Source organism: Bos indicus x Bos taurus, chromosome 22, assembly GCF_003369695.1.
Source record: "Bos indicus x Bos taurus breed Angus x Brahman F1 hybrid chromosome 22, Bos_hybrid_MaternalHap_v2.0, whole genome shotgun sequence".
Lineage (NCBI taxonomy): Eukaryota > Metazoa > Chordata > Mammalia > Artiodactyla > Bovidae > Bos > Bos indicus x Bos taurus.
The window spans coordinates 46,270,995-46,286,647 of NC_040097.1; the positions used below are offsets into that span (position 1 = coordinate 46,270,995).

General features: G+C 48.0%; 1 protein-coding gene across 11 annotated transcripts in view; it reads right to left on the minus strand.

The window, feature by feature from the left end:
- Positions 1-1,033: 1,033 nt before the first annotated feature.
- Positions 1,034-15,653, minus strand: part of TRAK1 (trafficking kinesin protein 1) — a 100,982-nt gene continuing 86,362 nt past the window's right edge. For 5 of the 11 annotated variants that reach the window (XM_027523151.1, XM_027523144.1, XM_027523149.1 and 2 more), the window contains 3 exons: positions 14,296-14,640; positions 6,897-6,999; positions 1,034-3,886 (listed from right to left, as the gene is read on the minus strand). In XM_027523151.1, coding sequence (XP_027378952.1) covers positions 3,088-3,886; positions 6,897-6,999; positions 14,296-14,640 — 1,247 coding nt within the window. In that variant the 3' untranslated portion in view covers positions 1,034-3,087. Of the gene's footprint in view, positions 3,887-6,013; positions 6,105-6,896; positions 7,000-11,859; positions 14,641-15,653 lie in introns of those variants that run through there. The other 6 variants (XM_027523145.1, XM_027523150.1, XM_027523147.1 and 3 more) reach the window with 4 other exon arrangements.

Consider the following 15,653-nt stretch of genomic DNA (forward strand, 5'->3'; position numbering starts at 1 on the left):
AACACTGGTTTCTCTACCATAACCACTCGCCCCTTATTTACTGGCACACACACACAGACCTGCTCTCTGATCCTCAAACACGCCAAGTGCGTTCCTACCTTTGAGCCTTTGTAGTAGCTGCTCTCTCTGCACTAATGCTCCTGTGCCAGAGCTCACATGGTCGATTCAAATACCACCTCCTTGGACAGGCCTTACCTGACTGCCCAAAGCAGCCACCTAGTCCCTCAGATCAGCCTATTTCAATTCTCTGTACAGCCCTTATTATGCCATGTTTGGTCATCTCTTCCCTGTTCAAAGACTGTATGTATGCTCCATGAGAGAAATCAACCACTTATCACCGTGTCCGCACTACCTTTAACAGTGCCTGGTCCATCACAGATGTTCAAAATGTATTTTCTCAGCTCAGTAACCTAAGGGATTTCCCATTTACAGGTTGAAAAAATGGAAGACCCAAAGAGAAGTGGCTTACCCAAGGTCACAGCACTATTAAATGGTAGCACTTGATTGAAATCCATGCCACTGAAACCACCAACACTATGTTTGCTTGGGTCACTTCACTGCTTCCACACGTTAAAGTGGCAGTAAGTTTTGTCATTTTCTTCTCCATCTAGTGATCCTCCACTGTCCTTGGTTTTTAAATCTCAACCAAGTCCTATGGAAGGCAATTTGACAACATCTATTTGGGAATTTATTCTATAGGTAAGTTCATGTGTGTGGAAAATTACATATACGCAATATTTTTTCATTTAAGTGTTGTGATAGTGAAAGTTTAGAATTAATTTAAAGGTTCATGGGGGTGTACATGTATTCACAGTGGGCATGTACACGATAGAGTAGTATATAGCCCTGAAAAGTGAGAGAGTGCTTCCAGCTCTGACTAGAAGTTTGTCTAAGGGAAAGTATTACATTAAAAGAAAGGTGGGATACAACAGAAGTATATGTCTTTCATTTAAGTTCCCCCAAGAGCTGAATCCCTCATGTCTTTCAGAGATCAACTCCTCAATGAAAAGAACAAAATACAAATCAGTAGCAGTGTGGTTTCCATCATTTGATCTTATTTTATTGGTATTCATCAGCAAATAAAATTTTATTGTTGATTTTGGATGCATTACAACACACTTTTTGGTAGTGGTTGCACAATGTTGATCATTTATTAACTATACTAAATACTGCAACCTCTCAATTGCTGAATTTTACATGGGTATTTTCTTTGTGATGATGGGTGGCTCCTCTCTCTGAATACATAAAATGGTCCATTCCATCCATGGTTTTCATATTCCTTTGTTATTCTACCTACTGCTTTAAAATACATTCAAATAAAAAGATATAAGTTCCGTGCAGTGAGTGCACACATACCACAGAGAGGAGAGTTGAAAACATAATTAACCAACACCCTCGTGTTCAGAGAATAAATAGTCTGAAATCATGGGACTGAAGCTTGCTCCTGGGAACTTTCTCAAAGTATCTTCTGTGGACAAAAGTTCACACTCACTCAATTGAAGGATACATCTTTTGCCAAGGGGGTGGAAGAAAAAGGGAATGGGGGGTGCGAAATGATGATTTTACTTGCATATGATGTTATCCTTCCATAAACATCTGGAACAAATGGCCACAGAGCACCATGATGTACAGTCCCCAGCTCAGAATAAATAAATGGTCTGCTTGGACTGGAAAGCCACAGACACACTGTGACCAAGCTGGATAGGACAGAGAATGTTTAAAATATAGCACACACAAACAATAAATAAAAGTTTGAAACTTGGTGGATGACAGGGATGGGACCAGGCTCCCTGTTTGTTCATGGTTCTTCTCACAATACCTCTACCTTTTCCTAACGATAAAAAGTGGCACAAGGACACGAAGGGCTTTTCTGGGACTGCTCTTTTCTGAAACAAGAGGGCAAAACATGTGGATATTGAATGGCTGCAGCAGAAGACCACAGATGTGAGAATACGCTCAAGGGTGTCGGGTCTAGAGTAAAGACCAGAACCAGCGGACCTCCAAAGCCTTGTTTCTCTGTGAACTGGTTTGGTGTTACCTTTGGCCGTGTTTCTACTCTTTCACTGTTGACAAGTTTCATTCACCACCTTTCTCCCGACCCCTTTTCTTTAAGGTCCTATTGTTAAAGTCACGTTGGCTCTGGTCTTAATCAATTGGTTGTGACACTGGGTCCCAGAAATAAGCTGCTATCTCACTAGCTGCTTGGTGTGTCCGAAACTTGTATTTTGGTGTCACAGAACCATAGAGAGAACATTTTACTGCGACTTCCCATTTAGTACCATTACTTCCCTGCATATATTAAAAAAAAAAAAAAGGAAAAAGTAAACCACACAGAACACACAGGGGCTGCCAAACGGTGCAGCAGGAGTGTAAATACATTCTCTTTCAGGTCAGACATCTGGCCTGACAGTGGATTACAAAACATGGAAGGATGACTTCGCATTGAAGGCATGAGAAGAAAAAGTCACAGGTCAAAAAAAGAAGCGACCGTCCGTTGGGGCCGAGCAGTGAAGGTCTTAAAGAAGCTGGGGCCCCAGAAGGAAAGAACAACTAACTCTTCCATCGTGAAAGCTACAGCAACTGCACGTGGCTGCGGACGGAGGCCCCTTACGCTCTTACGGGGCGGGAGAGGCGAGGTGCCCAGTGACGCCGGCGCGGCAGAACCACTGTGCCACCTGACAGCTCAGGAAGTGTGGCTCTGGAAGGCAGCCACAAATTCACTGGTTTCCTATCCATGGGATAAGAACACACTTGGGGGTTTCAGTGCTTCTCAAAGGAAAGAAGAAGGAAAGACACTCGGCTGCTCCTGCCCTCGGCCGCCAGCATAGGCTAGGTCCTCAAGAGTGATGTCGCTGCTGGGGCGCTTCCTGCAGGATCTGAAGGAAGGGCAGGGCAGATACAGGTTTCCAAGTCCTATGTACACATTTTACAGAGTCTCCACTCTGCCCCCATTAGGCACGAGGTTGATTTGTCTAGCTCAGGAGGGGATGGACAGAGGAGGGCAGAGGGAGCGTGCGCAGGGCAGGGGGAGGAGAGGGAGGCGGGAGCCAGCCTGGTCTCCTCTAGGGGAAGGGCCTCTTCCCAGCCTCACCGTAAGCTAGTTTGTTTGGGGAGCTTAGCACCCATCAAGATGCCCGAGGTGAGTGTCACAGGGGCTTTCATCTGCATGCTGGACCCCACCATGGTGGGGAAGCTGCGGTTCCGTCGGATGCCACTGTTGAGCTGGAGCCCACCGATGGCACTGGTGACAGTGGGGCATCCGAGGGGCAGGCCTTCGGGTACCAGGCCTCTGGGGACAAGGGCCTGCGCAGGGCCTGGGGGCCCACAGAGGAGAGGTCCCTGGTCCTCAGTCAAGGTGGGGACATGGGCTCGCCCTGAGTTCACCACTTTGGCCACGCCAAACCTCCTGACTTTGTCCACGAGGTTGAGGTTGGAGACAGACACGTCAGTCTGGCTTTCACTGCTCCGGACCGCCTTCTTCTCCCTCACCTCCCTCAGGATGGAGCTGGCTGGCTTGGAAGCCAGGAAGTTGTCGTAGGGAGGGCTTGTGCACTTGAACTCGAAGGAAGGTGGAGAAGATGTGGGCGTCTGCATAGGCGAGTTGGGTGGTGTGGAGGGGATCACTGCCATCCTGGGGGTATAGGAGTGCAGGAGGGTGCCCCGACCGGCCCTGTCCCAGCTCTGGGGGTCATACACAGCCGCGGAAATGCCCCGCTCCTTCAGCAGCCACACCAGCCCCAGGGACGTGCTCATGGTGGTTGTGGACTCACGGACGTTAGTGAAGGATTCGGCTAGGCTCAGTCTCCGGGGAGTGCACGGTGTGGCCACTGGTGTGGATTTCAAGTGGCTGGCACTGCCACAAGCCGGAGTCGGGGCCGAGTTAAGGCTGATAAGAAAACACAACAGGTCACTGATCAGAAAATGCCCAGGAAAACCAAGGAAAGGGTCCGGGCCAGCCTCCTGCAGGGGCGCAGGGCAGGCCTGGGACATACTGAGGGGACTCCTCCAACCCAGGTTCCCTGGATGCCTCTTTTCATGTCTGATCCTCCCTCTCATCTGTAGAGGCCGTGGAGTCTCTGAATTGGGGGGGCTGGTTTACATCAATAAGAAGCTGCACGTGATTCCCTTCTCTCAGCCCTAGAGGGTGAGTACAACTGTTGGCTTTGCAAGTGAGGAAATTAGGCTCAGATTAGGTGACTTACTCAACATCACACTCAGCTACTCAGTGGAAGATCCTGGATTCGAACCCAAGTCTGAGTGACCCCAAAGATAAGACAGGAAGCCCTGCAGCAGAGAGGCGCTCTGTCTCTACCAATTTCCTCAAATTTCTGCACTCCTTCCCAGTACCCATTTCCTTGAGGTAAGATGTTAACCAGGGCTCTGCGGTATGAGTTGATTCTGGGTGTGGCTGAAGCAGGTGGAGAGGGCCCCTGGGCAATGGGGAGACTGAGGCTTGAAGGTGCACATCAAGTCAGCAGCAGATCCCAGGCTCCTGACTCCCACTACAGTGCTGTTTCCTCTGCACCCTGCTGCCCTTCAGTACTCTTCCTGCGGGTGCTGAAGTCCACTTTGATGAGTGGAGATAGGGGGACAGATGATACATGTCATGTATCATCAGATCTTCATCTAAAGAGCCACCTAGAAAAAGGCCCACTGGGTGGTGAAACCTGGTTACTAAAGGGAAAGTGGAGAGATTCTTCTGTCCACTTATATATGACTGAGGGCCCACTAGATTCTAGAAGCTGGGATTCAGCAGTAAGGAGAATCAAGGCAGAAAGTGTAACAAAAGGGCAGCAGTGGGAAATGCATTGCTGTCTGCCTGGAAACCAGAAGGGTCCCTCTTTTCACAACTGCTACAGGGATGGAGTGAGGCACCCCCCGACCCCAGGCACAGAGCCCCTAAGCTGTTGCTGGATGAGCAACTGAGGGGCACAGAAACATCCCTTCTGACGGTCTCATAAGACCTGCCCTGGCACCTACCTAAGGACGCAGCAGGGGCTTCGGGTGCCCCTGGGAACAGACAGCTGGGTGGTCCCCAGTAACTCGGGGATAGAGCCCTCTCTCCCCAGCCTGGCAAGGGACGGGCCACATACCCTGGACAAAGCACCAACTTAGGGAAAGGGGAGGAAGGGGACAGGCTCTGGGGCAGATCCCCAGAATGAGTAGAGCAGGGACTCCTCCTGTGGGAGGACAGGTCAAAAGCCAAGTACAAGTTGCAGCATCATTTGGCTCCACACTCAAGTGACCTCACTGCTGGTCAGTCTATACATGGTAAGGAACCCAGAATAGGCCCGTCTCACACAAGCTTAGGAGTGGGGATGCTGGTGGGTGGGGAGCACTCAGAGGAACATGGGATTAGAAACCACAGCAGATCCTGAAGCTTAAAAGGTGGGTCTTCAAAAGGCACAGGTGGATTTCCACAAAACTGATCTACAAGCAATCGAGGGTGGAAAAAATCTGTACTTGGTCACAGAACCACTTCTAGAGAGATTTTCCATTTTTGTTTCAGGCTGCCATTCTTTCAAACTCAGGCAAAAAGCCTTCTCCTGCTACTTACTTCTCAGGCTTTTTCATCCCTGATGAGGCCATAAGGACTTAGAGAAGAAGGCAGGGGTGCAGTGTTGAGTCCTACAGCTGCCATCAGAAGAGTGCCAGGGCACCAGCCTCTCCCAAGGGGAAGCTCTGTCCATTGCTTTTCAACACAATCTCTTCAAACATAAAGCTGGGGGATGGGGAAGCCAGGTTCTCCAGAGGCAGGAAGGGAGATGGAGACAAGCTAAAATTTAGAGATCCCCTTCTGGTAAGAACCTTGGTTAGACCTGTATTAGTGTTGGCACTTGGCTTGACTGGGGTGTTTAGACAGGTTAGGGGTATCTGCTGTCAAGGCTGAATTAGCCAGGCACAACCACAGAGACACATCCACGCCCACGTTGCGGGTTAGTGGCGGCCACACGTGCACACACAGCTCCTTCACAGGGCCCTGCCAGGCAGGCCCTGCTGGCGGTGTGCTCACCCCCTGCCTTGCCTGTGGGCTCACTCTCTGCCCTACATCTGCTCTCAGCTCAACAGGGCCTGGGGCTGCTTCGTCGTCCTCCTCACATGACCTGTGGAGAATTATTCATAGTTGAAGGTGCTCCTTGGGGTGGCTGCTCCCTCCTAGCTGGCCCAACTCGCCTCCCTCCTGTGAGATACTTTCCACTCATCCTGGCACCTCGCACCACAGAGAAAATGGCTGAGGGGGGTCACACCACCATGTTGTGGGAGACCGTTTTCCCTTTCACCAGAAGCTCTGGGAAGCCTGAAATCCAGTCAAACAGACCCTTCCCCCAACCCTGCCAAGGCCACACAAATCCTCTCGTCAGATGGTGCTAACTTCTATCACTTCTTGGAGGCATCCAAGGGAAATGGACCACATCAAGCATGTGGTTCTGTTCAAGTTTTATCATTTCGGCTGTTACAGTGTGGCTGTGATGCATACATGGTTCCTGAGACCATTTCCAGGGGCATAAGGGCTACCACAGGGTTCAGTAACTCCATTCTGTGAAAGAACATGTTCTACTGGCAAATTTGGGGGTAAAAAGCCAACAGACTTGGCCTTAGAGCCTGCGGTAGTGCCCTGAACTTCAGCTGGTTGAGGCAGGGCCTAAGAATCTTTCATGGCCAATACGAAAGCAACTTAAAGTGGGTCCAGGTCTCTCTATTCTGTGCTGGCTATGAATCAATAGGGGTCTTGATTCAAAAAAAGAGATGGGACTTGAACAGGTGAGAGATGCTTCCACTGGCTGGAGTTGGTTTTGAACAACCCTCTTGCTACTTCAGCTTTCCTTGACATTAAGTCTCGCAGGGAGTGTTCCCACCTCACCCCACCCTGCCCACCCCACGGCTGGGTCCCTTACCTTGGTGTGACCCGCGTGAGCTCGTCTGAAGGATGCAGGATGCGACAGGTGGTGAAGGTGAAGGTGGAGTTGGTCTGTGACATGCACTTCCCAGGGTGGTGGGCTAAATTGGGGGGAGGGGAGGAACAAAATATAGTCCTTGCATCCAAGTACACCCACGAGAAAAGTCAGAGTCCCGCATGGCCCTCGACAGATGCAAGAAGCGATGAGCTACCTTGTAAACTGGATCTGGGCGAGGAAGGTGAAACACGAATGTTCTGGGTCGAAGGTGGTCCCTCAAAAACAACCACACTTTTGAGCACTGGCATGCAGAGCATCGAATTCCAGCTTCCAACCCAATCCAGACAGGGTTTCCCATCAGCGTTCTTTGGCCAGTAGTGGATCCAGTTTGAAGGGCCAAAGGGCCCTTGGGGCTAAATTTGGGTTCCCTCCTCAGAGATTTGAACCGGCTTTCTTCTTTTGTTGCTTTACTTTTCATTGGCAGATAGGTGCCAAGCTCTGCCAAGGGGAGGGGAGAGGTGCAGGGCAGGGAGAGGCACTTGCACCTAGAAACAGGGCAAGGCTCATGGGCTCCCTTTTCAGTTTACACAAAAAGGGGCTTGAGGAAGCTGGCTCCACTACTGCCTATCTGTGGTCGGCAGGGAGGGAGATGGGGCCTCAGCTGCCTCAGCAACAACGTTGCTGGCAAAAGTCCCAGGGCCCAGACTCTCTGCCAGGACTGGGCTGGTACACAGCACTATAAGCAGCACCAGTTCCCCTGAGCTGCTTTCTTGCCATTTCTAGGATGGCTGGTTTCTGATGAAAATGAGTATGTTGTCCTCAACTTATTTCCTTTGAAAGCTCCAAAGAGTTGTTAAGGCAGCTGAAGACTAGGATCTGGAGCAAAGTAAATCACAGAAGCTTTAGGACCATGCATCAGAAAACCGCAGGTAAGAAGTAGGAATAGAGTCTACAGGAGATATCATGATTGTAGAGGTCATCCTCATTCATAACTCAAATGCAAAAGAAAAAAAAAAATGTTGCTCCCAATAGCATGCATGGTGAGGTCTAGGGTCATCCCCTCCTCCCCACCAACTCCACCCCTGCAGCCTCTCAGCCCCCAGAGACCTCCTGGGAGAAAAATGATTAGGATATTGGAGGCCATGAGCACGCTGAAGATTCAAAAGTCTGGAACTAGAATCTTCTAGCTCTTTATGGCAAGTTTTCTCTTGGATTTGACAAAAAGGAAATCAAACCAGAAGAGATCAGTGCCCCAAACCTACAGATCCACACACAGGTGACTGTGTCTTTAAAAAAGAAAAAGGAAAAACAAGAAACTAGATGAAATAAAAAAAATATTGGAGACACGCAAATTGAAGGCAGGCAGGACAAAGCCAAAGCACAAAAATGGTGGCAGTGACTCAGGAGCTGTGCAAGACTGGTTTGCCCTGATGACTGTGGTCCAAGTCATCTCTGTGTGTCAAGGAAGGCTCTGATAGCCGCTGGCATGGCAGCCAGCACCACAGCCACGAGAGCAAACTCTCAGCCTCAAGGAGCTCCAGGCAAAGCAGGAGGGGTGTGGGAAACACATGTAAAAATAGCCTTTATGCATCTTTGTTTCTCAATCAAAAAAGTAATGGTTTAGGAACTCAGATAACTGAAAAATGACTGTGAGCAAAACAAAAACGGAAGAAGCTATGAAGAAAAGGCAACCGACCAATCACGATTCTCTGACTGCAATAAAGTCTAGAAACAAAAGCAACAGAAAACCTGAGAAAAGCATCCCAAACAACAGGCATGATGGGTTATTTGGGAGGGAGGGAAAAAAATGCAGTAAGTAGAAGTAATTAGGACAGAACAGTTATAAGAGAGAGAACATTTTTTTAAAAATCAAACAAAAGCGAGGCTGGATTTAAACTTAGAAGCATACTCCATTTAAACGCATGGCCAGAATATCAAATCAAAAGGTCACACACATTCACCTCCTCCTCCACCCCATTACGTATTGGATCTTCAATCACAACAGCTAGTGTGAGATGGGACATTTTAGACACTGTTGCATCAGCAGAAGCAAAACCCATCTTATGCAAATGGGTTTTGGGAAGAGGAAAAGGCTGCTAAAATTCAGAGGTCATCATTCCCCCGAAGCGATGGACAGCTTGAGAAGACTGAGGTAAATCAACAAGAATCAAAAGTGCCAAAGCCAGAGGTTCAGCCCTTCTGCAATACCACTGGGACGCCTGGACCCGCCAGCTCTCTGAGTCACCACTGCCCGCCGGGCCGCTGCAGCGTCTCCCTTCCTTGGGACACAACACAGAGAGAGTGAGTCGCCACAGAGCCGTCAGGGGCTGATTCCTACAGTTCTGTGTACAGGAGAGAGCAAATTCCCAAAGCAGGAGGTGCTAACAGAGTCTTCAGGGCAGAGAGCAGGGGCTCAGGGAGAGGGCCCAGGCCCTATTGCACCCCAAAGCCCTGCCTTAGGTGCTGTGAGTTCACCTTGTGCTGTTCACATGAGGCCTCCAAGGACAGGGTTTCCTGGATTTAATGCTCTGACTTCCTACTTAAATCCTCCTTCTTTTTCTCAATCTGATTGGAGGACCGCAGTGTTGTGAGCTAGAAGTACAAACACTGACAAATACTTTCATCAAGTATTTTATTTAGGAATGAACTTGCATTTCTCCCCCTCTCCTCCCCCAAGCCCCTAATTCTTTATTATTTTTATTTGTTCTTCCTCCTCCAGGTTCTGAAACTGGTACAAAATCCTAATCTATCAAAGTGAACTTTTATACTTAGTTAATCCTTGATTATTCAAGATTGTCTCTGCATGAATTTTTCTGGGGAAAAAAAGTTCTGTGATGAGTCCATGTGGGAACAACTCCATAAACCTTTGTTTGCCCTGTGCTTCATCATTAACATAAATGCTGTTTGGGACTAATGTAGCTTTACCAGGTGTTTTTCTCTGAGGATTAGGGAAACAAAGGCAGTTTCAGATACAGCAGAACCGCTTTTTATCTTTTCTTTTTTTAAAAAAAGATAAAAGTGATTTTAAACTACACAGTGTTACAAGATGACATTTGAAAGCCCTTAGTACCAGGCTTAACATGGGCCTGTAACTCTCTTTCTCTGCTTCTTAAGCATTTCTTCTACACAACCCCATCTACAGTTTGAAAGACCCATGAGTCCCCAATGCAGACATTCAGCCCATCGGTTCCGGGAAGGTTTCTAGCACAGAGACTGAAAACCACATCACAAGATCTTATTCTGGCTTCTGTACAACTTTTGGTTCCTGCAAAACTTAAAAAAATGAAAAGTTAAGTTGACCCACCGCAACACGTTGTCTACTCTCTGTTTCATCTAAAGAGTGACTTAACAGAGGAATAATCTCATGGCGTGGCAGACAGAACCAGAAATTCTTTCAAGTGGCTTCTGGGGTATCTTCAGGAGATAAAGTGACTTTTTGGAATGCTATTAAAAAGTCAAAAGTGCAAGTGTAAAAATCTCTTTGGAGTCTTAAGATGCCAACAGAGCTGGATCCCATTCCCTCTTGCCTTCTTGTCTGTCCTGTGGCAACCACCGACACGTGTGGGGAGCTGGCCTGGCTAAGTTGCCCCAAGTTCATCCAGCTGGTGCTCCTGGAGCCAGTTTAAAGGTGTACTTCTCCAGGGCATCACTAGGTGGTGCAACTGGACAACAAACCTGAAACTCAGTTCCCGCCCACGTGCTCCCTCAAGGGCCCTTCACTTTAGAAAAGGCTGAGTGCAAATATCCGCTCAGCAGTCCATGTGGGTGCCCCTCCCAGCACTAGAGCACCCTCCTGTGGTTTTCAGAGATGAGGATCCTAGAGAAAGCGCTTTCAGAGAGCAGGCTTATTCTGGAAATTTTAAGTAGGGTTGACTCCATGCTGTTTGAGACAAGTCAATAAAGCAATTCTTCATTCATTTTTCCATTTCAGGCTGCCCTGGGCTGTTTTGCTGTTGTGTAGTATATACTTTGATGCAAGAGCACAGGACTTCCTTAACATCTCCTAATACAGGGGTGCGAGCAGATCCTGGTTCTGTCCACCATGACCAAACTCCTCTAACTGCTACACACCAGAGCAAGGTTGAAAAGTCTGGCCATCTGAGTGGGAACTCCCTCAGCTCTCTAGGCAGAGACAAGAAGGAACATTCCCAGACCCAACGGTCTGTGAATTGAATGTACCAGACTTTTCCTTTCAGATTCCTCAGGTCTCAATGGCCAACGTTCCTTCACAAGCCCCTTTGGTTCCTGCTTCCCCAGTGGGACTGACCAGTGAGAGAGAATGCCCAACGGAGGCTTTGTTCACACCAGCCCCGCCCCAGAGGAGGCTGGAGTGACACTCAGTTCCTTAATCGTCTGCTTCTTTCAGCTGTTCCCTTCCCTTCAAGTAACTCGCCTGAGCAGAGCCTGTGCCTGTGTCACAAATAAGAAAGCTACAAAGGAAGCTAGTTCTTGGCTTTTGCTTCTGAGGGGCCGAAGACCTGCACCTTCAGGGATTTCCAAGGGTACTTTTGACCAAATGAGATTTTTACTTTCAACACTTACTTTAGGACCTCAGCCCCATAAATACAGCTCTACTCAGAACCACTGCCAGGTAGGCTGCCATGATGTGTAGGAGTCTGTTTTAGGAATTTCTCCCACTGGAAATGGTCTCCATGTGTATGAGTATTAAATAAGCTGACCTTTACTTTCTTATATGTTGCTTTAATCCTGCCTCTGTCTTCCCTTTAAGAATCAAGGCATCCAGGTAATTCAACTGGACTGTCCATCCAAACCACCATCTGCTGACCCAACTGTGTGATTTTAAACTCTAATCTTTAACCTTTACCACATGCAGGCTCTTCGCTACACATAAATACCTAAAATTCGAAACACTGACGGTATGAGATTATTTCTGATAAAAGTACACTTTATGAATTAAAACAAAATATGTTACTGAAATAAAGTAAAACTAATAATCTAAAAGTTGTTTACCATAATCCATTTTAATCATCTAAATTATTTACAAATATAACAAGGATTCATCCTTTTTAAAGACATGGGATTATAAAAATCAAATAATGATACAATAATACATTAAAATATATTAATAAATATTTTTCAGCACTCAAAATGTTTTCTCCATGAGAAAGCAGGCTCCAGACAAAACTGCCTAATATACAAGTTTTCCCAATTTCCTCCCATAATACCAGTTGTTAGAAAAGAAAGGTTAACCACCTTCTGTCTTCAAAGGTTCTCCCTACTAAGTCTTCCCAGGCAGATGGCAGCTCCTGGAATTGTGCTGTTTGGCAACAGGAAAGGGGAGACCAAGGCAGAGAGCAGGCCAGCCTGAGTACAAATCCCAAGACAGAGGATGCCCCAGGTCTCCCTGTGGAAGCTTATCTGTCTGCCCATGACTCCACGATTATGTGCATAATGTCACTCAGGGTCCCTGGGCTGATTTACACCGAGTGATGTGCTTCTTACGTTCCAAGAATCAAAATGGTCCCATCATTCCCCACAGGGGAAAAACAGCCAAATCATTAGCCAAGCCTTTCCCTCCTGCACAGAACTTTTGACACACCTTACTCTGAAAACAATCTCAGAAGAACCCTTGTCTAGATGATCAGACCTTCTCTAAATTCCCTTCAGCAATCTCATTCTTTTTGGCCGCACACTTCCAATGTGACCCCTCTACAGTTTCCACTGGCGGTTTGTGTGCTCTTCTCAAGAGGTGTTGGGATGGATTTGTTCCAGGTTTGAGGAAGGAGGGAAAAAGCAACAGACATGCCTTTGTGTGTGGTTAGGAAAGTGGTCAGGACTTAGCTCCTCATACCTGGTCCCCTTTCCCTCGCTGCTCTCAGAGGGATATTCTTAGGTGACTTAATAAGCTTTATTCCTTCTCTACAATTTTTCAAAGATGAACCTAATGGTGCTTCTTTAAACTCACAGCATTCACTTCTGTTTCACCTGTCAGGCTGCAGGGAGGGGTCACCACACTTGACACAATGCCTGCCACTTCAGTCACAGAATCAGCAGACACAGCGTCTCCTGCACCACTGTCTGCTTTCCAGAAGGGCACCAATGCTGATGACAAAAGGAGGTAACAATACCTAAGCTGGTTTCCTCTTTGTGAGAAGATTCTAAATAATGAACATTTTCATTCCATTGCAAGCTTAATCTGGTAACTTAATGGCTAAAAGATAAAAATATACCTAGGTGTTAAACAATCTTTTTTACTTGATGATACCTAAAGTTTATGTCAAAGGAAAAAAAAAATTTTTTAAAAGAGTCCCTTGGCCACAGGTGTGTGAACTTACCCAGGGGATGGGAGACACCACCATGAACCTCAGCTCTCACCTGCTCTGTACTATAAGTGGAATGTTGAACCTTCCATGAATGAAAATTGTCAGTCACAAAGATGAATGTGCTCTTCTCAAACCTGGTGACTTGGAAATGTCATTAGAATGATGACATTGGGTTAATTCTTCTCTATCTGGGTCTCTCCCCCTCAGCCCAAGCAATGAGGAGGTCCAGGAAGTCTGGGTAAATAGTAACCCATGTGATCCTGTGATCCCAGGGCCCCCGAGCACAAAGCTTTGCATCCCAGTGACCCCTAGGATGTGTAATTCTGCAAACTCATGGTCATAACTTTAATACTGGGGGTGGGGGAGTGGGTGGGGAGAACACAGAGATCAGGCACAGCTCTTTTCCAGATTCATCTAGAATTCTCTCTCTAAAAAAGCTTACTAACATCCTCTTAGGGTTTGCTGGATTAAGGAGAATTGCTAAAGCACTTTTAAAAAATCCATTTTGAACACATGTATTAGCTGGAACGAAAACACATGTTATCTTCACTACAGTTAGGAAATGAACAGGCTGATCTCTGAAGTGCTGTCTGAAATCCTGAACACTTTCTGGGCTTCTTCCAATTTTAATATATCATGCAGGTAACACATTCTCTCATTAACCTTTTGAACATTCCAGCACTCAAAATTTCCCCTAAAATTGCCCAGCTCAGCTCAGTTTGGAGGTCATCAGGGGACTCAAGAAGCTGCCCCTTAGACGTGGGAAGCAACCCAGAACAGAAATGGGGAGCTGATGCTCAGGTCTGGGGGGGAATGACGGGGCAATAATCCACTTCTTTTTAGCAGCCTTTCCTGCTCCCCTTCAAGAGCCTGCTGGGCCATGCACCTCCAAGATGGGCGAGGAGCCACACCCATTTGTTACAAAAGGAGGCATCAGACTCTATTAACAAACGGAACCCCACGATGGGAGTGCTTTCATCATCACCCACACAGACGAGCAGAAGCTACAGACAGAGAGCCACTACGGATGGTGCTCGGAACGGAAGTGAGAATGGCCTGGAACTCTGCCTCCGGTAGAGGTGCCAGGTTTACAGGACTGATGGCGGTGCCCTCACCAGACCCCTCCTCCTCCTCCTCCTCCTCGGCCGCTGGCGGCTCCTGCATCTCCTCTGGGAAAGCCTGAGGCCGGCTTGGGTAACTTCTGCTGCCTGAGACAGTCACACGTGCTCGGGACCTCTCACCTGAGGTCTCTGGGTGCTGAACTGGCGTGGAGGTAGCTAGGCCTGGGAGGGAAATGTGGTCACCTGTGTCGTCTTCTTCAAAGTCGTTAAGGCAGTACACTTCGTCCAGGTCAACATCCAGTGTCCTGAAGCCCTTGGTGACCACACCAGGCCGGGGGTCCAGAATGCCCCCGAGGTGAGGCTGGGCCAACTGCTGCCAGTGGTGAAGGGTGGCAGAACCTTGCAAGGAGAAAGGGCGGGGGGAAGGGGGGTGACAGGGAGAAGAGAGGATTAGGATGGGAGTCTAAGCTGATGGCTCTTCACCACCCTCCAGCATGGAGTGCGAGCCCAGGGGGCCCTGGGCGCTGCAGGTGGACTCAGGGAGGGACACCCACGGAATTGCCTTGCCCCCCTCCTGCTGTGTGTCAGGTGCCAACCCCCTTCCATGCCCAGAAGGAGCACCAATCCCAGGGTAAAAATCCACTTTTTTAACAAAGTAAAATTAACATCATACTATGTGTCAAGGATGTTGGGTGACAAACTCTTTATTTTAAGCAACTAATGTCAACCCCCAAATTCAACACAGAATCACTTTGGACATAGAAGAGGAAAAAATAAGCACGACAAGCACAGAAAGAGGGGTGGGGGGCGGGGGTGGATATGTGTGGATTCTACGCCAAGCACACAATGCTGGGAACAGGGAAGACAGCAGAAACAGAATAAGATGATGCCAAACCAATTCTAGGCACCCACAACAAGAGAAAAGCAAAAAGAAATGATCACAGCACACGGATAAATGGTGGGCACGGCTGTCACCTCCTTTACCTAAGTTTTCTGTATGCTGCCAGCAGCCCTGACGGGCTGCAGGTTTGGGGAGTGGGAATTGGCTTAAAGAGATGTGATTTAAGAACATGCAAGTCCACCCAGAGGTCTGAAGCAGAGAAGCCAATCTCCTCAATGACACCAGACCCTGAGACTCAGATGACATGGTGTAAGGTCTGTAATAACACCAGAGTATGTCCCTGAGGACCTTGAGGATGCCAGGTATTCACAGAGTAACAAGACCAAGCCTTCTTAGGAAGCCTGGACTAAGAAGTGTATGTACTGAAGAACAACATCTCAGATCCTTTAGCATGTTGCTCTGTGCCAGGATTCTGCCCAATCCACCTGCCAGAACAACTCTTTCCCCCTTAGGACATTATTACCCCTCACATGGCTCTGAGTGCCCGGCCCATGAGGCTGGGCATGCTATC